Source organism: Pristiophorus japonicus, chromosome 7, assembly GCF_044704955.1.
Source record: "Pristiophorus japonicus isolate sPriJap1 chromosome 7, sPriJap1.hap1, whole genome shotgun sequence".
NCBI lineage: Eukaryota > Metazoa > Chordata > Chondrichthyes > Pristiophoridae > Pristiophorus > Pristiophorus japonicus.
Genome location: NC_091983.1, coordinates 157,620,731 through 157,648,553, shown reverse-complemented (window position 1 = coordinate 157,648,553; position 27,823 = coordinate 157,620,731). Strand labels below are relative to the sequence as shown.

Below are 27,823 nucleotides of genomic sequence, written 5' to 3'. Positions count from 1 at the left end.
GTAACACAGATAGAAGGCCTAATGACTCAGTTTCATGGGAAGAAGTTGATGCCACACAGCATTGCCTAACTAATGATGTACCAAATTCCTAAAAATTATTTTAGGTGAGAAGTGGTTTGGGGAAACTGTGGCAGGAACCATGGCCTCGCCTTTGAGGTTGATGAATAGGACTCTATTTGAGGTATGCAGATCCTCACATAGTTGGCGAGGCAACTCAGACTTGGAATGACAGCTGCTATCCTATCTGTATGAATTTCTCTGTAGTTTAGGAAATGTTAAACACAATGATGGCTTTCCACATGCCAAATGCCAAGCTGACCAAAGGAACAGACTATCCCTTAACCTTTCAGCAAAACTGAGATCCTGATACCCAGAATCATCTCAGTTGCTCACTACTTTTTCACTTTGCGTGTTTAACATCCTTCCTATGGGTTTGTAACCAATTATGCACAGTTTTTTTATTTGTTCATGGGATGTTGGTGTCACTGGCAAGCCCAGCATTTATTGCCCCATCCCTAATTGCTCTTGAGAAGGTGGTGGTGAGACGCCTTTTTGAACCGCTGCAGTCCGTGTGGTGAAGGTACTCCCACAGTGCAGTTAGGGAGGGAGTTCCAGGATTCTGACCCAGCAACTATGAAATAACAGCGATATATTTCAAAGCCAGTATTTTGTGTGAATTGGAGGGGAACATGCAGGTGGTGGTGTTCCCATATGCCTGTTGCCCTTGTGCTTCTAGGTGATAGAGGTCGTGGGTTTTGGAGGTGCTGCAGTGCATCTTATAGGTGGTAAACACTGAAGCCACGCTGCGCTTGCGGTGGATGGGGTGAATATTAATGTTGTGGATGAGGTGCCAATCAAGTGGGCTGCTTTGTCCTGGATGGTGTCGAGCTTCTTGAGTGTTGTTAGAGCTGCACTCATCCAGGCAAGTGGGGAGTATTCCATCACACTCCTGACTTGTGCCTTGTAGATAGCGGACAGTGTTTGAGATATTCCCAGTGTTTTGTACGTTAACATTACCTTTCTTATTTTGTATTTTTTTCTAGTAGTTTGACATTTTTCACTGCAGCCATACTCTGAACTGAGGTTTTCATTGATTTTTCCATAATAATATCCAAAAACCTTTAATGATCATTACACCATGAGGTTAATTTTTATACTTTTACACTTTAGTGCTTCTGAAGCAGAGTTACATGTGATGAGTACATATCAGGAAGGCAGGTATGGACGCCTGAATTGCAGCCCTCCCGATTTTAGTAGGTGTACTCAAGAGATATATATCAAAAGTATTGCTACCTTTCTTTCCACCAGAGATACCTTTTCCTTAATCATTGGTGCAGGTCTGCCTTTGCCCTTAATCCACAGATATTAATTATGTACCATCTTCATTCTTGTCACACCCATTTGAGGTCAATAAGCCATTTTCTGCAGCCCTCTGTTTCCCTTCTACATTACTAGGTTTTAGGTCCACTATTTTGCTCTAGTTACTCCAGTGCAAAAATAAGTGAGCATCATTAATAAAAGTCAGATCATCCATTTCTAGTTGCTCCGTTGTTCTATTTGCATTACTTTACCTGACATTCCAATCAATAACTTGTTACATTGAGAAATCAATTGATTTGAAAAAAAAAACATAAAATGTTTTTTATTGTTTCACCAGATCATTATGGCTGAGGAAGGCTGTTTGGGCTGTTCATGCAGAAAGATCCTAAACCCAAATTTCAGCATCCAGCTGTTTCTCCACTATTCTGTTTGGAAGTCCATCCTGTGTATACTTGAAGAAGTTTTGAACATCAGATTTTATTTCTTACAAAGACAGCCAAGAGGTAGCTGTTTTTTGATTTCTTCCGCCCTCCCCACCCCCCATCCCTTCCCCAAAAGCAAAACTCCTCTGCTGCGATTCTTGGCTTCTTGGTGCAGGTGGGGACCCGAGATGCACCTCACATTGGAGGTCACCAGCAGGCATGAACCCAGTGTAATTGCTGTGATCACAGTCCCAATAATTGAGGGAGAAAATATGTATATTTGTACTCGGGAAAATCTTCACAGCAGCTCCCAGTAAATGTCGGGATCAAAATTGGGCTGAGTTAACATTTTTCAGGAAAAGTCTTAATGTTGATCTGCTTCAGGTAGATCTTACCCTTCAAAGTAAATGCAACTGCGAATGTCCCTTACATAACATGGTATTGCTGTTTTTGTATGTTCTGCATAGTTGTGTTGCAATTCTCCAAAAGTAGCTTCCACATTTCACTTTGGATTTACAAGCCCTGACACGCCACGAGGCTTCTACCAGTCTCCCACGTAACTTGGGCAGGATACTGGCTGAACCTTCAAGGAAATAGGGGAGATCTGGTTCTGTTGGGTCTCTATAAGTTCCTACTTCTGACCGCTGGCCCAATGGAAATAAAATGCTTGTGCACTGACCCCGCAAACTCCACAGGGAGAATGTGTGTTCGGTGTTGGACGGCACAAGTGGATGCAATTTCGGCACAACCACCAGAATTGCTGTCCGTATAATTCTTAGGCCATAGTGTCAGCAACTGAAAATGAGTGACAGGTGGGTCTGAAATTTTATAGTCCAGTCCATCCAATTTCTGATGTCTTCCTACATGTTAGCTTTGTTAAACTGCTAGGAAGATAATGGGGGTTATTTTTGTGAAAGGGTGAAAACAGATGCTAAATGAGTGGTGTGCTAATAAGACACAGTCTGGGTTTAGCACGCAATGTTGGGCCTAATTGCTGATTACCATAATTTGAACTTGTCTATAGGCGCTAAAACAGTCACCTACATGTTTAGCACTCAAGAGTTACTTAGAAACAATTTTCCTAGAGCAACCTAAGTGGGCTTCACGCACCCACTTCCACTGAAGGTGATGAGTCCACTGGCTGACACATAATGGCAGGTTTCAGAATGGCTCAGGGACTGAGGAAGAGAACTCACAGGTTCTCGGATGCGGTACTGGAGGTTCTGGTGGAGGAGCTCCAGAGGAGCAGAAATATTCTGTACTTGCAGGAGGGAAGGAGTCCACCTCGCCCTCCTGTCCCTCCTGCAACAGCAGCTGGTCCTGTTCTGCCTGGCCTCATGTCCTCCTCCCATTCCTCCTGCAGACCAAGGGGAATCCCTAACAAGTTGCTCATGGCAAGGTACTCCCTTTCTTCTGGTGATATCTATAAGGTGTCCAATAAGGTAGAGTAGCACAGATTTTACTCTTTTTAGGTGAAGCCCTCAGAGATTCTCCAGAATAAATGTTGATTGAGCATTAGTGAAGTCTTGACAAAGTAGAAACATAGAAATTTATAACGCAGAAGGAGGCCATTTCGGCCAATCGTATCTGTGTCGGCCAACAAAGAGCCACACGGCCCTCGGTCAGCAGCCCTGAAGGTTACATATAAACCTATGAACAATGAACAATGGTGGACAGATGAGGAGCATTTTGCCCAACCAGTCCACCGCACACAACTGCGGCGCCCCATGTATCGCAACATTTTAAACTCCACCCCACCTGGAGCCATGCGATATCCTGGGAGAGGCAAAAAAAACAGATAAAAACTCAAAATAAAGTGTCCCAGATAAAGTGTCCCAAAAAGTCTCCTGATGTGTCTCAAAAGACCTCTTCAAGCTTCCAGCAACAAGTGAGCAGTGAAAGGTGAGCTTCCCTTAAGTAGTGCTCGGGATCCTCAGCAACGACTTGTTTACTCCCAATCAGCTGGTCGCTGTTAGGCAAGGGGGTTAGTTCAAGCGCTAGCCATGAAAATGCTGTGCAGCCCCTTTAATGAGTGCTAGCAGGCAATTTAAGTGGCAATCAGCCCCTTAATGAGCCTCCGGGCAGCCGTTCCTAGCGCTCGTTTCAAAGTCTTTACCAAGATGGCGTCTTGCGCTAAACGCGGGCTAAACCAGCATTGCAGCTCAGGATTTCATCTTTGCCACCTTGGAGGCTCTTTTGTACCTAAAGGAGTCGGGGGAAATCGCCCCCAATCTCTTGAACCTAATAGTTTTATTGGTGACCGAATGAGGTGGTTCTCACTAATTCCTCCTGCGACTTCGATGTTTTCTTCCCACTGTGTTGTTCTCTCACAGCCTTAATTTAAATACATTTTAAAAAACAAAAGCAGAAAATGCTGGAAATACACAGCTTGTCAGTCAGCATCTACAGACAAGTAAATATTTCAGTTGTAATCTCTCATCATAACTGTTCTGATGACTGGTTATAACTGACACGTTAACTTATCTGTATCTCTCCACAGATGCTGACTTGACCTACTGAGTGTTTCCAACACTCTCTGTTTTTGTTCCTAATTTAAATAATCTCTGGGACCTTTCACACCACTTTCTAAATCTCACATTCCTATTCATAACAGATCACTTTCCTATTTAGTCTCCCTTATTTGCAATATGGAAAATTGCAGTGAGCACACATTAACTTCAACTATTGTGATGTTTGCTGTCAGAGCCATTTATTTATGCAACCTCATTGCAAAGCCAAAAGGCCTGGGGCAACGGTAAACGTTTCAGAATCACAGCGTGGGGTCACGGAAGCAAAGGGCCTCTGCTGGTTCACTGAATGGAGCTGAGACAGGAAATATACACATATGGCACAGATTTATTGTGCCCAGGACTTCCCATTCACATCCCATTATGTCAGATTCTCAAAGCTGAGTGTGTCAGAGCTGCATTCATTTCCAATTCAGGTGGAGACTATATTTTGCAGGCAATGATTTGGACAGCTCAGCAACCGTACTGAGTTGTGCACATGTGCATGTTTTACCTATGTTGATCTGGCATTACAAAGGATATTACAAATTATAAAGCACACATCATATTGGCAATATTTTTACTGTAAAATTTTAAACATTAATGAATATTGAGAGGAGCTTTCAAGAAATATACATTTACCTCTGATTTATTTCTACATTTCAGGAATTTCTATTGTTTTCAATGGAATTCATATTTATTTTTGGCTGCTCAAATTGAAATGGGTTAAGGTGGAAATTGGACGATCTGTTTAAAAAAAATACAATGTAAAACAGTCACTGACATATGCACTGGTGCACAGAGCAAATGGATTTTCTTTACTAAGACATTTTAAAATGTTAGGCCCGAATTTAACTGGGGCAGGTCCAGGGTAGACAGATTGCGCAGTGAGCAGGTGTCCCCTTTGAGGATGTTTCCAGTAGAGTGGACAAGAGAGAACCAGTTGATGTGGTGTATTTGGACTTTCAGAAGACTTTCGACAAGGTCCCACACAAGAGATTAATGTGCAAAGTTAAAGCACATGGAATTGGGGGTAGTGTGCTGACATGGATTGAGAACTGGTTGACAGACAGGAAGCAAAGAGTAGAAGTAAATGGGTACTTTTCAGAATGGCAGACAGTGACTAGTGGGGTACCGCAAGGTTCTGTGCTGGGGCCCCAGCTGTTTACATTGTACATTAATGAGTTAGACAAGGGGATTAAATCTAGTATCTCCAAATTTGCGGATGACACTAAGTTGGGTGGCAGTGTGAGCTGCAAGGAGGATGCTATGAGACTGCAGAGTGACTTGGATAGGTTAGGTGAGTGGGCAAATGCATGGCAGATGAAGTATAATGTGGATAAATGTGAGGTTATCCACTTTGGTGGTAAAAACAGAGAGACAGACTATTATCTGAATGGTGACAGATTAGGAAAAGGGGAGGTGCAACGAGACCTGGGTGTCATGGTACATCAGTCATTGAAGGTTGGCATGCAGGTACAGCAGGCGGTTAAGAAAGCAAATGGCATGTTGGCCTTCATAGCGAGGGGATTTGAGTGCAGGGGCAGGGAGGTGTTACTACAGTTGTACAGGGCCTTGGTGAGGCCACACCTGGAGTATTGTGTACAGTTTTGGTCTCCTAACCTGAGGAAGGACATTCTTGCTATTGAGGGAGTGCAGCGAAGGTTCACCAGACTGATTCCTGGGATGGCGGGACTGACATATCAAGAGATACTGCATCAACTGGGCTTGTATTCACTGGATTTCAGAAGAATGAGAGGGGATCTCATAGAAACGTTTAAAATTCTGACGGGTTTAGACAGGTTAGATGCAGGAAGAATGTTCCCAATGTTGGGGAAGTCCAGAACCAGAGGTCACAGTCTAAGGATAAGGGGTAAGCCATTTTGGACCGAGATGAGGAGAAACTTCTTCACCCAGAGAGTGGTGAACCTGTGGAATTCTCTACCACAGAAAGTTGTTGAGGTCAATTCACTAAATATATTCAAAAAGGAGTTAGATGTAGTCCTTACTACTAGGGGGATCAAGGGGTATGGCGAGAAAGCAGGTTGCATGTTCAGCCATGAACTCATTGAATGGTGGTGCAGGCTTGAAGGGCCAAATGGCCTACTCCTGCACCTATTTTCTATGTTTCTATGGACACCTCAGCATGAGGCCCAGGCATTTTATCTCCCATTGGGAATGACACAGGATCAGGCGGGAATGGTCCCTGGCATATGGTTAGAGTTGGGTGGTGGTGTCTCCAAAGAGCTGGTGGGTGAGAAAGGGAAAGACCGATGATGGGGTGTCCAAAGGATTCCTTGTAGGGCCTGGATAGTCACTCGTGCTCCTCCTTGCCCACAAGCAATCCTTACAAAAATGTAAAAAATAACACTTACCTTCACCTCATCTCCCCATTCTGCTGCCTCCTGCCAGCATACAATGGCAGGTTTGGTGCTGTGGCAACCTCCAGAGTTTTCATGTTAAAATTGTGTTGTCATTGAGCTGTCAATTTTACATTTTAATTCAGCCCTTGCCTACTTGTGGTGTCTTCCACACTGCCCGAATAATGACAGCTAAAATGACAGAGCGCGGGAAAGCAGTGGCTACCACTCCGCCATCATTTTATCTATCCCCCGTCCAAATCATTGCCATGGGGTAGGCTGCGTTCAAATCAGGGCTGTAGTCCATACCTTAATAACCTTGAATAAAAACAGAAAGTGCCGGAAGCACTCCTGCTGACCAGGCAGCATCTATAGAGAGAGAAACCGAGTTAATGTTTCAGGTCGATGAGCTTTCGTCAGAACTGGAAGATGTTCGAGATTAACATGTGCAGAGCCAGGGAAACTGGAAGCAGGCAGGGGTGCGGGGAAGGGTGGGGGAAGGTGCGGGGTGTGTGGGAGGCAGGGAAAGTGGAGGCGGGGAGGGGGGTGGTGCGAGACAGGGAATGTGGATGCCGGGTGGAGGGCGGGGGAGAGCGGGGGTTGCTCGGGGCGGGGGGGGGGAAGCAGAGGAAGAACAAAGGGAAGGGTCTGCGATCAGGTGGAGGACAGGAGTGATTAATTGACAAAAGTCATGATGGTGCAAGACAAATGTGAGTGATATTGAGACAAGAGTGTCAGCTGTGGCTCAATGGGTAACAAACTTGCTTCTGAGTCAGAAGATTGTGGGTTCAAGACCCACTCTCGGAACTTTGAACACAAAACATCCAGGCTGACACTCCAGTGCAGTACCTGTACTGAGGGAGTGCTGCACGATCGGAGGTGTTGTTTTTGGGTGAAATATTAAATCGAGACTCTGTCTGCTCTCGCAAGTGGACGTAAAAGATCCCATTTCATAGCGAGGGGATTTGAGTACAGGGGCAGGGAGGTGTTGCTACAGTTGTACAGGGCCTTGGTGTGGCCACACCTGGAGTATTGTGTACAGTTTTGGTCTCCTAACTTGAGGAAGGACATTCTTGCTATTGAGGGAGTGCAGCGAAGGTTCACCAGACTGATTCCCGGGATGGTGGGACTGACCTATCAAGAAAGACTGGATCAACTGGGCTTGTATTCACTGGAGTTCAGAAGAATGAGAGGGGACCTCATAGAAACGTTTAAAATTCTGACGGGTTTAGACAGGTTGGATGCAGGATGAATGTTCCCAATGTTGGGGAAGTCCAGAACCAGGGGTCACAGTCTAAGGATAAGGGGTAAGCCATTTAGGACCGAGATGAGGAGAAACTTCTTCACCCAGAGAGTGGTGAACCTGTGGAATTCTCTACCACAGAAAGTAGTTGAGGCCAATTCACTAAATATATTCAAAAGGGAGTTAGATGAAGTCCTTACTACCAGGGGGATCAAGGGGTATGGCGAGAAAGCAGGAAGGGGGTACTGAATTTGCATGTTCAGCCATGAACTCATTGAATGGCGGTGCAGGCTAGAAGGGCCGAATGGCCTACTCCTGCACCTATTTTCTATGTTTCTATGTAAGTATAGAAACAAAAGATTGGTTCAGAGGAGATGTAAATGGTTACAGCAGAATAACATAGAAACATAGAAAATAGGTGCAGGAGTAGGTCATTCGGCCCTTCGAGCCTGCACCACCATTCAATAAGATCATTCCCTCAGTACCCTTTTCCTGCTTTCTCTCTGTACCCCTTGATCCCTTTAGCCATAAGGGCCATATCTATAACACCCTCTTGAATATATTCAATGAACTGGCATCAACAACTCTGCGGCAGGGAATTCCACAGGTTAACAACTCTCTGAGTGAAGAAGTTTCTCCTCATCTCAGTCCTAAATGGCTTACCCCTTATCCTTAGACTGTGTCCTTTGGTTCTGGACTTCCCCAACATCGGGAACATTCTTCCTGCATCTAACCTGTCCAGTCCCGTCAGAATTTTATATGTTTCTATGAGATCCCCTCTCATTCTTCTAAACTCCAGTGAATACAGGCCCAGTTGATCTGGTCTCTCCTCATATGTCAGTTCTGCCATCCCAGGAATCAGTCTGGTGAACCTTCGCTGCACTCCCTCAATAGCAAGAATAGCAGAAGGGAAAAGAACCATGGAAAATCTGTCACGATCTGGTGGAAGAAAGGATCTTGATTAAAATCCTTAATTTCCCCCAGCTGGTGTAAGTAATCACATTAAAACAGAAATGATGAGAGCAATTTTGTTTTTTGCCCATGGAAATATTCTGCTAATCCAATTGGCTCTTGGAGTCTGCAACAATCTGTCAAAACTGCTATAAATGGGCCAAGAGACAACAAAGCTATCAATACTCACTGGCCTCAAAACTCTGTGGCCCTTCCAGTGTACTGCCACTGTAATTCCAACAGAAAGGAAGCGGCCTGCAGACACCAGCACCTGGTCTTACATTGGGGATTGTTAATAATCTGTTGGGGCACAGAACTTCAAACATGACCATTGGTGTAGGAGGGAGTAGGGCTCTCCATGCTGACAGTTCCTGTTTCCTGAGCCTCAGTGGGATACAGTGTAGTATCAGCGGAGGTACCCTGGTTAGAGAAGACGTACCTCACTGACAACCTGAGGCTCCGAACCAGGGCGGTTGATTCCGAAGGGGAGCAAAAGTTTGAGGAAACAAAATTGCACATTTACAGTGGGAGCTGCTGGGGCATTTATAACATTGTTTAGGGTGGGGAATGAAATCTGATACCCACCCCGACAAGGCAATCTTTGTCTGGACGTCATGGCCTCTTCAGTTGGCAGGTGTCCTCAATGTACCCCGAGTGACAAAGGTAAATGAAGGAACCTCCACAAACCCTGGATAGTTCAGTAGATTCAGTGGCAGAGGTTCCCAGTGAGATACAGCCTATCATGGATTTTTGGGGCTACTGTGTTTACGTAAAATAACAATGTGTTCTTCTGCGGACAAAATTTGAGAACATTATTTAGTTACATTTTAATTGCAAACCTACATAATAAATTTCCTTGCACCTGTCCTGCAAGTTAAATCTGTCACCTTTATTGAATCGTCAATTTTCTTCTTCTTTCGTCGTGTTTAGGTTTTTGTTTTTAACCTTTCCATTTAGTTGTTTTCTACTTTCATTATTCACCCATTACATTGCACAAAAACATTCTCCCTGATTTCAATTTTCTCTCTGCACTCCACCCAAAAACCTACACAACGACATTTCACTCCACCCACTATATAGCCCTAAAAATAAAATATGTAACATAAAAGTCACACCAGAAAATTCAACAATTTAGAAAAAAGGAATCATAATACTTAGTCACAAAACTTACCCTTCCAACCCTCCAATTGTTCCATAGCTCCACCTTACCCATCATCCCCTCAATGCATAACAAGCTGCATCCTGCCAGGCTTCATGAACATCTCCGACCTCGTGTTCCTTCCCCCAGTACTTCACGGTCCAGCCCTGCTCTGAACCAAATAACACACAACTCCGATGAGCCATCAGGTGGCCTAGTCTTCATCAGAACACTTCATCAAAGGATGCAAGAATACTATGAGGCCAATGCATCGTTCTCTAGTTTCTCTCCTATCTCCTCTCATGCCATCTCCGAGTTCAACTTGTCCATGGCACCCTCCTTTTACTCTCTGAACCCTATTCCCACTCTTTCTGACTCCTATACTAGCTGACATTAATGATTCCCTCTCCTCAGGTACTGTTGCCCTCCCTTTCAAAACCACAGTTGTCAGCCCTTCTCTAAAATCCCACCCTTGACCTCTCTGTCTATACAAACTACCGACCCATCTACGACCTCCCTTTCATCTCTAAAGTCCTGAAATACCTCTTTTCAATTGACGAGCTCAGGAGATTAACCTTGTTTGGTTCCAATCTTACCCTCCGATTGTAGCAGAACAGCTCCAGCAATGGCTTCTCTTCCCAACCCTGTGCCATTACTTCTGGAGTCCCCCAAGCTCTATCCTCGGCACCTTCCTCTTCCCCATCCCTTCCTCCGAGTTCAAATCCCTTCATAGCCTCACTCCCTACCTTTGTAACCTCCTCCAGCCCTACACCCTTCTGAGAACTCTGCATTCCTCCAACTCTTCCCTCTTATGTATCCTACATTCCCTTTGCCCTACTCAGCGGCCATCGCCTTCAGCTGTCTTCTGCCTGCAAAGGTAGGGAGTGAGGCCATGAAGGGATTTGAACTCGGAGGAAGAGATGAGGAAGAGGAACAGGCTGAGGATAGATCCTTGAAGGACTCCAGAAGTAACGGCACGAGGTCGAGAAGAGAAGCCATTGCTGGAGATGTTCCGCTATGATCAGAGCGTAAGAGTCCAAGCTCCTTCCTACTTCTCGCTCATCCTTTTAACACCCTCCTTAAAACCTACCTCTTTGATTAAGTTTTTAGTCACCCCTCCGAATATCTCCTTCTTTGGTTCGGTGTCAATTTTTATCTGATTATGCTTCTGTGAAGTGCTTTGGGTCAGATTTCTACATATAAGGTACTATATAAATGCAAGTTGTTGTTGTTGGCTCATCTTTTTAGTTTGAAAGTCAGCCATTCCAGAGGTCGAAAGATGATGGGGTGGGGGGGAATTTTAACGTGGGTGAGCGAATGCGTTTGGGTGCAGGTGGAGGATGAAATCCAGGAAAAATGTGAGCACATCGGGAAGCCGCTCCAATCACTGTCTTCCGCGCATTTCACTCCAGCGCGCGCAACCCATCGGGAGAGACGAGTTGTCAATTTCAATATGTTAATCGCTCAATTAGAGTGATACTAATGTGGGTTTAACTTTGCCTCCACGGGTTTCATGAGCTTCCTGGAACTCGGTAGTGAAAGCAACATGAGAAGACGGTGGCAATTGAAGGGGCTGATGCTATGCCAGGGAAATAAGCTGATAAGTACTGAGCACTCACAGCTGTTGTCTTACCTGCTTGCGTGAAAGGCCTTGTTCACAGTAGTTGTGCTGAGAGGTTACTTTACACACTTTGTGGGTGTCATCTATACTTTGGCAGTTTTATGGTCTGATCTGCACTTGGAGCTCTGATCTATCAGCTGATCATGGGTACCGCTTACGCTGTGTTACTTTGGACCTCAAATGAGGACCAAGGTGATCACCAGCTTCAGCAGCACCAGCAGCAGAACCAGAAGCCTGCTGCTCATAGACCTGCAGCTCCACAGGAGAGAGGGGATCAGCAGAAAAGTGCAGCTCACAGCATGCCATATCTGGCACATAGGGTCTACAGGCAGAGGATAAGCTTCCTCAACATGTCGGAACACCAGTGTCTGAGGATGCTCGAGTGGTGGCAGACATTTTCAGCTGGCTGGAACAAGACCTGCTGCCAGCTAGACCTAGTTGCCATGCAGTCAAATTCACCGCTGCCCTCAACACTTTTGCCTTTGGATCCTTCCAGGGCTCTGCCGGAGACATTTGCAGGATCCTGCAGTCGGAGGCACACAAACGCATAAGGCAGGTGACTGATGGTTTCTTTGCCAATGCCGCCAATTATTTGAACTTTTCCTGCGATGATGCCAGTCAAAATGAGCAGACACTCGGGTTTGGGGCTCTGGCTGGCTTCCCACAGATGCAGGACGTCATCAACGTGACAATTAAGACACCCACAGATCACCCAGGACTGTTTGTCAATGCCAAGGGCTTCCACTCCATCAATGTGCAGTTGGTGCACAAACACAAAAATGATCTTGATGCAGGTGTGCGCAAGGTGTGGGCAGCTGCCATGATGCTTTCATTCTGCAGCACTCCACCCTCCTGATCTCTTGGCACCTCGAAGCAGGTCAGTACTGAATACTTACCAGCATATTTCCCTGTCATGGCATCAGCCCCTTCAGTTGCCACTGTCTTCATGCCTTGCTTTCACTGCTGAGTTCCAGGAAGCTCATGAAACCCGTGGAGCCAAAGTTACTGGCTGGCTGCTCGAAAACAAGGGATACCCAATTAAAGCGCGGCTGATGGCCTCTCTCAGAAACCCGAGGAATGAGGCCTAGGAGCAATATAATGAATGCCATATGAACACCAGGTTTGTCATCAAACAAGCCGTTGGCATGCTGAAGATGCGCTTCAGGTGCCTGGACAGATCTGGAGGCACCCTTCACTACTCACCAGCCAGGGTCTCCAGAATGGTCGTGGTGTGCTATTCTCTGCACAACATTGCGCAGAAGCGAGGTTTGGACCTGCAGGGGGAACAAGGCACACAGCCTCTTCAGGCAATTTCGAAGCAGGTGGAAGGTGATGCAGGCAACACACCACCAAAGGCAAACGTTGCTGCCTGGAAATGAACTCTTCCTGCATTGTATCCAGGAGTGTGGCACCACGGTCCCGCTGCTGACCTCTTGTGCCACCTCCAACCATGCCTTCTTGGTGTCCCCAGCCGGCTTCTTCCTCCCGTCGCTAGGGAACAATATATCCCTCTGGGTCCTCTCAGCTCCCAGCAACACATCCAGGCAGGCGTCACTGAAGCGGGCACAGCCTTTGCCCTTCTACCGTTCATGGCAAGAATTGTTTCTCTCTCCTTCCCACCTCCAACTGCTTCAATGTACATGTTTGGAGTGTCTCTTTAAATAGTGGAGTTGAAATTGACCATGCGGGTCATCATCACACCCGTTGTTGCTAATTGGTCGGGAAACCCGGAAATCATGTGTTAATACAATGGCTGGATTAAAAAGCCACTGACAGACGCGCTGTACTTACTTCTAAGTTTCCTGCACCCGATCAACGCCTCCGCCCCCCCCCCACTCCAAGAGCGTCACAAACTTAATATCCAGCCCGATACTGCAGACCAGGATTCTAATGCACTTAAGACTGCTTAATTAATGTTAAAATATTCATTGCATGAATAGTGAAGTATGCTTTAATTGATCTTTCTTCAATAGCAGAATGATGCTTTCACTTTTTAAAACTAAATATAAATTATGAAAGCGCAGGAGTTAAAATGTCACTTTCAAATGACTGTGGGTTGAGGTTGGAGAACTGGTTGATGCTTGAATCACCAAACTTAGATGAGTTTCCTTAATTTGAACTAGAATTGCTAGGTAGGGCACCTCAAAGCAAAATGCCTCACTTCAGAGAGAAAATTCTCCTGCCTTTAATCAAAGGCTTGCTTTTCTAATCTAAAATTAATGTTGTGAATTATGAAAAAAGTCTGACTCCAAATTAAAGAATATGTAGATGTAGCAGCACCGGTGGAATTAGAAAAATTGGAGTAGAAAAAATATAGTTAAAAGGAGGAAATTATACATTTCCAAACACAATCCCAGCTGAATCCATTACTTCTCTTCCATCCATGGCTACGCCAGCTCAAATCCAGTATTCCTATGCATTCCCATCATTTCAGAGAACTTTTCACTTTTTATTCTTTTTCTAATTAATTTATATGGTTTAAGTAGTGCAGTGAGCTTGAGCTAGCTGCACCCATTTATGTAATGCTTGTTTTTTGCCACAGAAAACTGCTCTGTGTCCAACAGTGAAAATATTAAACCTGATGCAACGCCAACTCTTTTGTTCTGGTGGTACGCCAAAGCACCAATAACAGTTTGTAGAAGTAAAACACAGCTTGACTCCAAAACATAGAAACATAGAAAATAGGTGCAGGAGTAGGCCATTCAGCCCTTTTAGCCTGCACCGCCATTCAATGAGTTCATGGCTGAACATGCAACTTCAGTACCCCATTCCTGCTTTCTCGCCATGCCCCTTGATCCCCCTAGTAGTAAGGACTTCATCTAACTCTTTTTTGAATATATTTAGTGAATTGGCCTCAACAACTTTCTGTGGTAGAGAATTCCACAGGTTCACCACTCTCTGGGTGAAGAAGTTTCTCCTCATCTCGGTCCTAAACGGCTTACCCCTTATCCTTATTCTGTGACCCCTGGTTCTGGACTTCCCCAACATTGGGAACATTCTTCCTGCATCTAACCTGTCTAAACCCATCAGAATTTTAAACGTTTCTATGAGGTCCCCTCTCATTCTTCTGAACTCCAGTGAATACTAGCCCAGTGATCCAGTCTTTCTTGATAGGTCAGTCCCGCCATCCCGGGAATCAGTCTGGTGAACCTTCGCTGCACTCTCTCAATAGCAAGAATGTCCTTCCTCAGGTTAGGAGACCAAAACTGTACACAATACTCCAGGTGTGGCCTGTACAACTGTAGCAACAACTCCCTGCCCTGTACTCAAATCCCCTCGCTATTAAGGCTAACATGCCATTTGCTTTCTTAACCGCCTGCTGTACCTGCATGCTAACCTTCAATGACTGATGTATCATGACACCCAGACCTCGTTGCACCTCCCCTTTTCCTAATATGTCACCATTCAGATAATAGTCTGTCTCTCTGTTTTTACCGCCAAAGTGGATAACCTCACATTTATCCACATTACACTTCATCTGCCATACATTTGTCCACTCACCTAACCTATCCAAGTCACTCTGCAGCCTCATAGCATCCTCCTCGCAGCTCACACTGCCACCCAACTTAGTGTCATCCGCAAATTTGGAGATACTACATTTAATCCCCTCGTCTAAATCATTAATGTACAGTGTAAACAGCTGGGGCCCCTGCACAGAACCTTGCGGTACCCCACTAGTCACTGCCTACCATTCTGAAAGGTCCCCATTTACTCCGACGCTTTGCTTCCTATCTGACAACCAGTTCTCAATCCATGTCAGCACACTACCCCCAATCCCATGTGCTTTAACTTTGCACATTAATCTCTTGTGTGGGACCTTGTCGAAAGCCTTCTGAAAGTCCAAATATACCACATCAACTGGTTCTCCCTTGTCCACTCTACTGGAAACATCCTCAAAAAATTCCAGAAGATTTGTCAAGCATGATTTCCCTTTCACAAATCCATGCTGACTTGGACCTATAATGTCACCTCTTTCCAAATGCGCTGCTATGACATCCTTAATAATTGATTCCATCATTTTACCCACTACCTATGTCAGGCTGACGGGTCTATAATTCCCTGTTTTCTCTCTCCCTCCATTTTTAAAAAGTGGGGTTACATTGGCTACCCTCCACTCGATAGGAACTGATCCAGAGTCAATGGAATGTTGGAAAATGACTGTCAATGCATCCGCTATTTCCAAGGCCACCTCCTTAAGTACTCTGGGATGCAGTCCATCAGGCCCTGGGGATTTATCGGCCTTCAATCCCATCAATTTCCCCAACACAATTTCCCGACTAATAAGGATTTCCTCAGTTCCTCCTCCTTACTAGACCATCTGACCCCTTTTATATCCGGAAGGTTGTTTGTGTCCTCCTTTGTGAATACCGAACCAAAGTACTTGTTCAATTGGTCCACCATTTCTTTGTTCCCCGTTATGACTTCCCCTGATTCTGACTGCAGGGGACCTACGTTTGTCTTTACTAACCTTTTTCTCTTTACATATCTATCGAAACTTTTGCAATCCGTCTTAATGTTCCCTGCAAGCTTCTTCTCGTACTCCATTTTCCCTGCCCTAATCACGCCCTTTGTCCTCTTCTGCTGTTCTAAATTTCTCCCAGTCCCCGGGTTCGCTGCTGTTTCTGGCCAATTTGTATGCCACTTCCTTGGCTTTAATACTATCCCTGATTTCCCTTGATAGCCACGGTTGAGCCATCTTCCCTTTTTCATTTTTACGCCAGATAGGAATGTACAATTGTTGTAGTTCATCCATGCGGTCTCTAAATTTCTGCCATTGCCCATCCACAGTCAACCCCTTAAGTATCATTCGCCAATCTATCCTAGCCAATTCACGCCCCATACCTTCAAAGTTAGCCTTCTTTAAGTTCTGGACCATGATCTCTGAATTAACTGTTTCATTCTCCATCCTAATGCAGAATTCCACCATATTATGGTCACTCTTCCCCAAGGGGCCTCGCACAACGAGATTGCTAATTAATCCTCTCTCATTACACAACACCCAGTCTAAGATGGCCTCCCCCCTAGTTGGTTCCTCGACATATTGGTCTAGAAAACCATCCCTTATGCACTCCAGGAAATCCTCCTCCACTGTATTGCTTCCAGTTTGGTTAGCCCAATCTATGTGCATATTAAAGTCACCCATTAATACTGCTGCACCTTTATTGCATGCACCCCTAATTTCCTGTTTGATGCCCTCCCCAACATCACTACTACTGTTGTCAGCAATATGCATTGATGAATTCAGCATGGAGCTGGTGCATATATAATATTGGACATGCGGTGAAATGGTCCCTTTCCAATCAGTGGGAAGAGCTTCACGAGCTGCACTCCTTGCATTAGAAAAATAAGCTTGACACAAGTTGGGGACCAGAAGACTTCGAAATAGGTAGCTCAAGTTACAGATTCCAGTTTCAAGGAAACCGGTGCAATTGCACCATCAACAGTATGGTTTATGTGTGAAAACCGGGCTGGCTACACCGATTGACAGCTCCTGGTCAGATGGAATGTGAAATTCAAAGCACGCCAATTAAAGTCTCATAAGAACATAAGAACATAAGAATTGGAGCAGGAGTAGGCCATTTGGCTCCCCGAGCATGCTCTGCCATTCAATAAGATCATGGCTGATCTGATCATGGGGCAGACAATTCCACAGATTTACAACCCTCCGAGAGAAAAAATTCCTCCTCATCTCAGTTTTAAATGGGTGACCCCTTATTCTGAAACGATGTCCCCTCGTTTTAGTTTCCCCTATGAGTGGAAACATCCTCTCTGCATCTACCTTGTCGAGCCCCCTCATTATCTTATATGTTTCAATAAGATCACCTCTCATTCTTCTGAACCCCAATGAGTATAGGCCCAACCTACTCAACCTCTCTTCAAAGGCAACCCTTTCATCTCAGGAATCAACTGAGTGAACCTACTCTGAACAGCCTCCAATGCAAGTATATCCCTCCCTAAATAAGGAGACCAAAACTGTATGCAGTACTCTAGGTGTGGCCTCACCAATACCCACAAGATCCTATAAATCCCCTGGGAGGACAGGCGCAACAACATCAGCGTCCTCATCCAGGCCAACATCCCCAGCATTGAAGCACTGACCACACTCGATCAGCTCCGTTGGGCAGGCCACATAGTTCGCATGCCAGACACGAGACTCCCAAAGCAAGTGCTCTACTTGGAGCTCCTTCACGGCAAACGATCCAAAGGTGGGCAGCGGAAACGCTACAAGGACACCCTCAAAGCCTTCCTGATAAAGTGCAACATCCCCATTGACACCTGGGAGTCCCTGGCCCAAGATCACGCTAACTGAAGGAAGTGCATCCGAGAGGGCACTGAGCACCTCGAGTCTCAACGCCGAGAGCATGCAGAAATCAAGCACAGGCAGCGGAAGGAGCGTGCGGCAAACCAGGCCCACCCACCCCTTCCCTCAACGACTATCTGTCCCACCTGTGACAGAGTCTGTGGCTCTCGTCTTGGACTGTTCAGCTACCACAGAACTCACTTCAGGAGTGGTAGCAAGTCTTCCTCGATTTCGAGGGACTGCCTATGATGATGATGATGACGATACAGTTGTAGCAGGGCTTCTCTGCTTTTATACTATATCCCCCTTGCAATAAAGGCCAACATTCCATTTGCCTTCCTGATTACTTGCTGTATCTACATGCAAACTTTTTGTGTTTCATGCAAAAGGACCCTTAGGTCCCTTTGTACTACAGCATTTTGTAATTTTTCTCCGCTGAAATAATAATTAGCTTTTTTATTTTTTTCTACCAAAGTGGATAACCTCACATTTTCCCACATTATACTCCATCTGCCAAAATTTTGCCCACTCACTTAGCCTGTCATAGAAACATAGAAAATAGGTGCAGGAGTAGGCCATTCAGCCCTTCAAGCCTGCACCACCATTTAATATGATCATGGTTGAACATGCAACTTCTGTACCCCATTCCTGATTTCTCTCCATACCCCTTGATCCCTTTAGCCGTAAGGGCCACATCGAACTCCCTTTTGAATATATCTGATGAACTGGACTCAACAACTTTCTGTGGTAGAGAATTCCACAGGTTCACAATTCTCTGAGTGAAGAAGTTGCTCCTCATCTCGGTCCTAAATGGCTTACCCCTTATCCTTAGACTGTGATCCTTGGTTCCGGACTACCCCAACATCGGGAACATTCTTCCTGCATCTAACCTGTCCAGACCCATCAGAATTTTATATGTCTCCATGAAATCCCCTTTCATTCTTCTAATTTCCAGTGAATATAAGCCTATTCGATCCAATCTTTCTTCATATGTCAGTCCTGCCATCCCGGGAATCAGTCTAGTGAACCTTCGCTGCACTCCATCAAAAGCAAGAACATCCTTCCTCAAATTAGGAAACCAAAACTGTACACAATATTCCAGGTGAGGACTCACCAAGGCCCTGTACAACTGCAGTAAGTCCTCCCTGCTCCTATACTCAAATCCTCTTGCTATGAAGGCCAACATGCCATTTGGCTTCTTCACCGCCTGCTGTACCTGCATGCCAACTTTCAATGACTGATGTACCATGACATCCAGGTCTCGTTGCACCTCCCCTTTTCCTAATCTGCCGCCATTCAGATAATATTCTGCCTGCATGTTTTTGCCACCAAAGTGGATAACCTCACATTTATCAACATTATACTGCACCTGCCATGCATTTGCCCAATCACCTAACCTGTCCAAATCACCCTGCAGCCTCTTAGCATCCTCCTCACAGCTCACACCGCCACTCAGCTTAGTGTCATCTGCAAACTTGGAGATATTACATTCAATCCTTCACCTAAATCATTAATTTATATTGTAAATAGCTGGGGTCCCAGAACTGAGACTTGCGGTACCCCACTAGTCACTGCCTGCCATTCTGAAAAGGACCCGTTTATTCCTACTCTTTGCTTCCTGTCTGCCAACCAGTTCTCTATCCACATCAATACATTGCCCCCATTACCATGTGCACACTAATCTCTTGTGTGGGACCTTGTCAAAAGCCTTTTGAAAGTCCAAATGCATCACATCCACTGTTTCTCCCTTGTCCACTCTACCAGTTACATCCTCAAAAAATTCTAGAAGATTTGTCAAGCATGATTTCTCTTTCATAAATCCATGCTGACTTGGACTGATCCTGTCACTGCTTTCCAAATGCGCTGCTATTACATCTTTAATAATTGATTCCAACATTTTCCCCACTACGGATGTCAGGCTAAGCCGTCTATAATTCCTTGTTTTCTCTCTCCCTCCTTTTTTAAAAAGTGGGGTTACATTAGCTACCCTCAAATCCATAGGAACTGATCCAGAGCCTATAGAATGTTGGAAAATTATCACCAATGCATCCACTATTTCTAGGGCCACTTCCTTAAGTACTCTGGGATGCAGACTATCAGGCTCTGGGGATTTATCGGCCTTCAATCCCATCAATTTCCCTCACACAATTTCCTGACTAATAAGGATTTCCTTCAGTTCCTCCTCCTCGCTGGACCCTTAGTCCCCTATTTCCGGAAGGTTATTTGTGTCTTCCTTAGTGAAGACAGAACCAAAGTATTTGTTCAATTGGTCTGCCATTTCTTTGTTCCCCATTATAAGTTCACCTGATACTGACTGCAAAGGGCCGACATTGATCTTCACGAATCTTTTTCTCGTCACATAGCTTTATGTTCCCTTCAAGCTTACTCTCATAGTTTATTTTCCCCCTTCGAATTAAACCCTTTGATCTCCCCTGCTGAATTCTAAATTTCTACCAGTCCTCAGGTTTGCTACTTTTTCTGGCCAATTTATATGTCTCTTCCTTCGTTTTAACACTATCCCTAATTTCCCTTGTTAGCCACGGTTGAGCCACCTTCCCCATTTTATTTTTATGCCAGACTGGGATGTACAATTATTGAAGTTCATCCATGTGATCTTTAAATGTCTGCCATTGCCGATTCACCGTCAACCCTTTAAGTATCATTTGCCAGTCTATCCTAGCCAATTCATGTCTCATACCATCGAAGTTACCTTTCTTTAAGTTCAGGACCCTAATTTCTGAAGTAACTGTGTCACTCTCCATATTAATAAAGAATTCTACCATATTATGGTCACTCTTCCTCAAGGGGCCTCTCACAAGAAGATTGCTAATTAATCCTCTCTCATTACATAACACCCAGTCTAGGATGGCCAGCTCTCTACTTGGTTCCTCGACATATTGGTGTAGAAAACCATCCCTTTTACACTCCAGGAAATCCTCCTTCACATTATTGCTACCAGTTTGGTTCGTCCAATCTATATGTAGATTAAAGTCACCCATGATAACCGCTGTACCTTTATTGCGTGCATTCCTAATTTCCTGTTTGCGCCATCCCCAACCTCACTACTACTGTTTGGTGGTCTGTACACAACTCCCACTAGCGTTTTCTGCCCTTTGATGTTCCGCAGCTCTACCCATACAAGATTCCACATCATCCAAGCTAATGTCCTTCCTTGCTATTGCGTTAATCTCCTCTTTAACCAGCAACGCTACCCCACTTGCTTTTCCTTTCTGTCTATCTTTCCTGCTTATTGAATACCCCTGGATGTTGAGTATTCAGCCTTGGTCACCCTTGAGCCATGTCTCCGTAATCCCAAATACATCATACCCATTAACAGCTATCTGTGCAGTTAATTCTTCCAACTTATTACGAATGCTCCTCGCATTGAGACACAGAGCCTTCAGGCTTGTTTTTTTAAAACTCTTTGTCCTTTTAGAATTATGTTGTACTGTGGCCCTTTTTGATTTTAGCCTTTGATTTCACTGCCCTCCACTTTTCCTTATCTCCTTTCTATCTTTTGCTCTACCCCCATTTTACTTCCATTTCTCTCCCTGCATAAATTCCCATCCCCCTGCCATATTAGTTTAAACGCTCCCCAACAGCACTATCAAACACTCCCCCTTGGACATCGGTTCCGGTCCTGCCCAGGTACAGACCATCCAGTTTGTACTGGTCTCACCCATGTCATACTCCTCCTGTGCTATGTGGGAAATCAGGGAAGTGTCCCTGATTTCCCACATAGCACAGGAGGAGTATGACATGGGTCTGGGCTCTCCTGCCATGACTTAACCCTTAAATTAACTTAATTCGGCAACAGTGCCAAAGGTTTCCTTCTGATAAGAAAAGAAAAAGAAAAAGAAAAAGATAAAATACTCACTAATCCACCAGCCAATCACTTACCCGCTTGGCTGTGACATCACACTTCAATTTCTTTTTACTTCTTTGTTTTACCTTCGGCCTCGATCTCCCGCTTCCGCTGCTGCTCCTCCTCCCTAACTCCGCGCCCTTTTATCAGGGCCTCGATCTCCCGAACTGCTACTCCTCCCGAACTCCACGCTCTTTTATCCCTTATATGTTTCGATAAGATCATCTCAAAGACTGGCTCGCCCCTGTGTCAATCTCCATTGAAACTGGGACTCCGTCAATGTCTACTTTCATCTCCCATGGAGAACTTTTGATGGAGCAGGTATAAATTGCATACTCTTCTTCCAGGGGTTGAGCAGCTTCATCTTCATCTGTGATCAGATAACTCTTCGGTGACATGGTGAGTAAAGCTTTTTCTGCACATTCTCTGAAGGTGCCCTTTCCCTTTGCAGCCTTTTCAGGTATAGTCTTTGTAGCGACACTGGTGGGCCCTGTGGTTTCCTCCACAGTGCCAGCACGGGGCCAGCCGGTTTGCCCCATGTGGCGGACTCAGGGTTGCGGGACTTGGGACAGCATTTATGCCTTGAGAAGTAGCCATTCGGTGCACTGCATTCGCCGGTTTAGAGTCCCGGGTCAGTATTCGCTTGGAGTCGCCGACCGAAATCACGTAGGCCTGGCTCACTTTAATTGCTTTCTGCAGGGTGACTGTGATGTCAGCCGCGAGCAATTTGTGGAGGAGGCCCTCGTGACCGATTCCAATGACAAATATGTCCCTTAGTGCTGCATCAAGGTGGTCGCCAAAATCACCAGTCTTCTTAAATGTGCAGCATACTTAGCAATTTCTTGGCCTTCAGGTCGCTGGTCAGTGTAGAACCGGTGCCTGGCTGTGAGGATGCATTCTTTTGGTTTTAGTTGCTCCTGTATAAGTGTTACAAGTTCCTCATAGCTCTTGGTCGTCGTCTTCTCCGGGGCTAGCAAGTCCCTGACGAGACAATGGATGGTGAGTTCACAACTGCTAAGCAGGATGGCCCTGCGCTTGTTCGGTAGTGTAGCCGATGTGTCCCCATCCAGGTCGTTGGCTATGAAGAAATGTTCCAATCTTTCTACAAAGGCGTCCCAATCTTCCCCATCGGTGAATTGCTGAAAGTTGCTGAGATTCGACATGCTGTGCGTGTAGTTCGTGACCTCGTCACCAGTTATTGTGTATGTAGGCACCTTATTAATGACTCCACGAGGCAGGGGTATGGTACTCAAACTGTGTAGACTGTAGTCCTTTATTTGCAGCACCTCGAATGAGGCTACCTAGAGGTGAGCTCCCTTTTATACTGGGTTACCTGCGGTGTGCAGGTAAACCTCAGGTCTCCAGCAGCAGCAACCTCTGGTGTACAGGTAAGGTGTGTACAGGGTGAAGGTATATTCAGTGTTAAAGACATCATTTAACAAAAGAAGCATGCATACATAACCTCTTCAATACCCTGTAAAGTTGTAGCAGGACTTCTCTGCTTTTATACTCTATCCCCTTTGCAATAAAGACCAACACTTCATTTGCTTTCCTGATTACTTGCTGTACCTGCATATTAACTTTTTGTGTTTCATGTGCAAGGACCCCCAGGTCCTTCTGTGCTACAGCACTTTGCAATTTTTCTCCATTTAAATTATTTTTTTCTGCCAAAGTGGATAATCTCACATTTTCCTACATTATACTCCATCTGCCAAATTTTTGCCCACTCACTTATGTAGGATTTCTGAATCTCTCTGGGCTTACATTTGACAGTGAGACAATTCTTTCAAACAATTAGAAGAGTTTATTCAAAACATACACATGTGCACATTAGCAGCAGTGATCAAATATCCTATAGATCTATCTTAGTTACAATAGAGATACAATGAGGTTATAATAAAAAGCGATATATGTTACGTCCCTTTTGCTGGTTGGTTTGGACACACAGCATGCTGATTTGGCTGGTCTCCAACAGGAAGTCTTTTGCCGTGGGTCCAGCAGGGAGAGAAGAGAGAGAAAAGTTCCTGGCTTGCGTTTTTTATATTCCTCAAGGCCATTGTCCTCAGAAATGCCCCACGATTGGACCTTGGCTCTAGGGCAGTTTCTTATTGGCTCTCCTCACACAGGTGGCTGTCTAGAGGCCAATACACAAAAGCCATGCGGCGTCTCTGTGGGGGTTTTCATTTGTTTCTTTTGTTTCAAAATTCAGCTCATGCTGGCAACATGTGGGCTTCCATTCTGTTTCAACACAAACAGGCCGTTCCGTATAATCTACAGCTTTAACATTTATACATGCACAGAATCAATTTTTAATCATTAATAAACAATTTTATTCTTACAAACTCCCCACCTTGAGGGAGAAATATCCTTATTGACCCCTCATATATCGTAAGCTTTGAGGGGGGAGAGGAAGAAAAGTGGGTGGCCTATCTTGGGTCGCCACCTCGTAAGGTGTAGGAGATTTAATAACAGCCCGATAACATCTCCAGCGGAGATTCTCCCCTTCCCGTATCTTCAGTGCACCGTCGCTTTTCAAAGCACATTGATGATTGATAATGTCCGTGAGTCATGCTGCAGCTCCCACTTCTCCATCTTCCCTCAGCTTCGGTCGTGACCAGTGTCGTCCTGACAATCGTGAGGATCCGTAACATGGTCTGTGGGAAACAAGATCAGTGCAGTATTTACTCTTTGGCAGTTTTTAACAGATTAATGTGAAACCACTTCTTGTACTTAACACCCTTTTCCCCCGGTAATTAAATCAAATAAACCACGGGGTTCAATCGGTCCATAATCTTATGCGGTCCCCACCATCTAGGCTCAACATGTTTCTTTTTCCCATAATTTGGAATCATTACTGAGTCTCCCACCTCGTATTTAAAGCAACGTACTTTCTTGTACCTTTTGATTTGTCTTTTTGACTTCCCCAATTTGGTGGGCACAACTCGATTGATCTGATCGGTGTGATCTACCACTTGTTCCAGCCACTTGGAACTACATGTTTTCATTGTCAGGGGACTCATCCCTGTTAGTTTTAGCTGGCTTGGTGTTCTCATGAGCCTCCCCATCATGGCCTGATATGGGGAGACCCCTGTTGTTCTATGAGGTGTGGAGCTCATTGCCATTAAGCACATTGGCAGCATGTTAGCCCATTGAGAGGGGTGGTCTGCGCACAATTTTTTTAACATTAACTTGAGGGTCATGTTTCCCCTTTCGACCCCTCCGGACGACTGGGGGTGGTGAGCAAGATGTAATTTGTGTTTTATCCCCAACATTTCCTGCAGGTGGGTAAAAATTTTACCGGCAAAGTGTGAATCTTGATCGCTGTCCACTTGTACTGGTACTCTCCACCTACAAAACACATGATTCAATAGTGATTGCGGTGTTGGAGCAGCAGGGGAATGCTTCGATCCATTTAGTGAATTGATCCACCACCGCTAGGGCATGCTGAAAATTGCCTTGTGCCTGTGGAAGTGGTCCAATGAAGTCTATCTGGAGGCGAGTCCATGGCCCTTGAGGTGGGGGTGCGCTTTGAAGCAAGACTCGGTTAGTGCATGCGGGAGGATTGTGTTGCAGGCACGGTAGGCATCGTGCCACGTATTGGTTGATTGTTTCCCTCATGGAAGGCCACCAAGCTGTGGAAGGTTACCAAGGCCGAATAGTGCCCTGCTGTGGGGTGGGAGTGAAAGAAGGGAGAGCAGTTCCTGACCCATCTCTGGTAGAACACACATCACCGGGCAGGCGTTTGGCTTTCTTATGAACATCAGCAACTACTCATCTGAGTCAGGGGCAGTGGCTAGTATGGTATTGGAAGCCCAGGCTGTTGGTTGAGGAAGAGGTCTGCCTTCCTCATGCCAGGTGCTTCCAACAACATATGACCAGTATTGCTGCTGCAGGGATTTTAAATCTAGGTGATATGTTGGGGAGGCCTTGCTAACAGCATTGCAGGACTCAACAACTATATTCTCTATCTCCCCATCAATCGCAGCGTCCTTGGCTGCTCTGTCTGCTCTGGAATTTCCCTCACTATGTGGACCCCCTTTTCTATGGGCTGCTACCTTTCCTATGAAGCAGGCTGGGATCGCTGTTTAAGATATGACCAGAGCAGGTGTAACCAGAGCCCATGGACCAGGGCCTTACCGTCTATCTTACGATCGTCATTTTTGTGGTATGGGGCAAGGAGAGCATGGTGTTTATAGCATAGACACTATCTGACCAAATATTCACGGGTCTGTCTGAGGTTTCCTTCACAGCAGTTAGAAGTGCGGCGATTTCTGCATATTGTGAAGACTGTTGTATCTTCGCTGGATGGTTCTTTCTGGCAATACCACAGCATACCCAGTGTGAAGGGATCCTTCAATGTGATATGGGGACCCATCGATGTAGACATCTGGGGCACCCTGTATGGACTCTTTCTGCACAGGATGGGTCTCAAAGTTAATCAGGGGTAACGGATATTCATGCGGGTCCCCCTCATAGATCACAAATTGTGGCAGCAATGTGGTGGGTTTGGAAATGGTATCAATGTCTCTTTCCATAAATTCCAATGTCTATTTGCTGAGGCATTGCGAGGAAACTAGCGAATCTCCAGGTTTCATCAGCAGTTTCAGAGGTGTGTGTCCGCTGTGCAGGATTGTAGCCTGTAACCCAGTAATAAAGGTAAGGTGATATACTGACCAGAAGACAGCCAGTAGGTGGTACGCGCATGTGGTATACGTCTTTTCTGCCCCCTGCAGGATTCGAGACGCATATGCAATGGGCTGTAGTCGATCAGCTCACATTTGGCACAGAACTGCAGTGAGGCTTTGTTCTGTGTCCCCGACCTCCGAATGGAAGGGCTGCATGGGATCAGGAGGGATCAGAATGTGGCCTGTATCACTGCAGTTTTTAATTTAGCCACAGACTGGGTGTGGGTATCAGTCCATGCCGGGCGTATGTCATCACCCTGCAGTTTTATTAAATCATACAGGGGCTTTACACACTTTGCAAAGCCAAGGGGAAAAGTTCCTTTGGTAACCCACCAAACCTAAGAATGATCGTAGGGCTGTTTTCGAAGTGGGTAATGGCAGTCACTGTATTATCTCCACCTTGTGAGAGTCGAGGGATGATCCCTCTGGAGAAATGGACACTCCTAGAAAGGTGACTCGTTCTTTTACTAATTGAGCTTCTCGGGGATTCACCTTTAGTCCCGCCTGAGCCAACAATGTCAAAAGTTCGTGCAAAAGGGACAGATGCTCCTCCATGCTGTCGGTTGCCAGCAGTAGGTTGTCTACGTACTGCAGCAAGCAGGTAGTGCAGGAACAGTCTTTTAAAATTGCAGCCATTCTTTTGTGGAATATTGTGGGGGCATTGTGGAACCCCTGAGGCAGGCATGTCCAGGTGTAGCTCTGGTCCTCAAATGTGAATGCAAATTTGTACTGGTCTTCCCCTTTAACAGGGATACTCCAGAATCCATTGGCGAGATCAAGGGTCGAGAAGTACTTGGAACCAGCAGGAATTTGAGATAATATGGTAGGAGTTTCTCTTACTACTGGTGAGCAAGCTGGTGTTACAGAATTTAACTTTCTGTAATCAATAGTCAGTCGCCAACTTCTATCAGGCTTTTTAACCAGCCATGTGGGTGAATTGGTCGAGAAAGTGCCTGTCCTAAGAACACACTGCTTGACTAGGGATTTTATGGTGTCTCGGATCTAAGGCTGACTCTCCCTTGGGATGGGGTACTGTTTAGTGAATGAGTGGGGAGGTCCCTTAATAGATTCCTCGCCTGCCATTTTTCCACATCATGCTTGTATGTGGCAAACACCGCTAGGTGTTCCTGAATTAGTTTTGCCACAGCTTCATTTTCGCTCCCTGGAGCGTCATACTCAGATGGCTTTTTAATAGCAAAAACTGAGTGAGCATCTGAAATTTCTATCACTCCTGCCTTATCTCTCAATCCCATCCAAATACAGTCCTGATTATAATCTACCACCGCACCATACTGATCCAACACATCAATCCCTAAAATTCCCCTTCCGTCGGGGGTAGTCATCAGCATAGGTGCTGGGACCTTACAGGCGAGGACTCCCAACTGAAGTTCAGTGGCCTTTCCTGTATAC

At 45.4% G+C, this 27,823-nt stretch overlaps 1 protein-coding gene across 1 annotated transcript in view; it reads left to right on the top strand.

Moving 5' to 3' along the window:
• The window catches only part of LOC139266646 (fibrocystin-like), a 630,313-nt gene that overhangs the window by 496,058 nt on the left and 106,432 nt on the right, over positions 1-27,823 (top strand). The window contains 2 exon segments of the mRNA XM_070884234.1: positions 11,882-12,356; positions 14,105-14,203. Coding sequence (XP_070740335.1) covers positions 11,882-12,356; positions 14,105-14,203 — 574 coding nt within the window.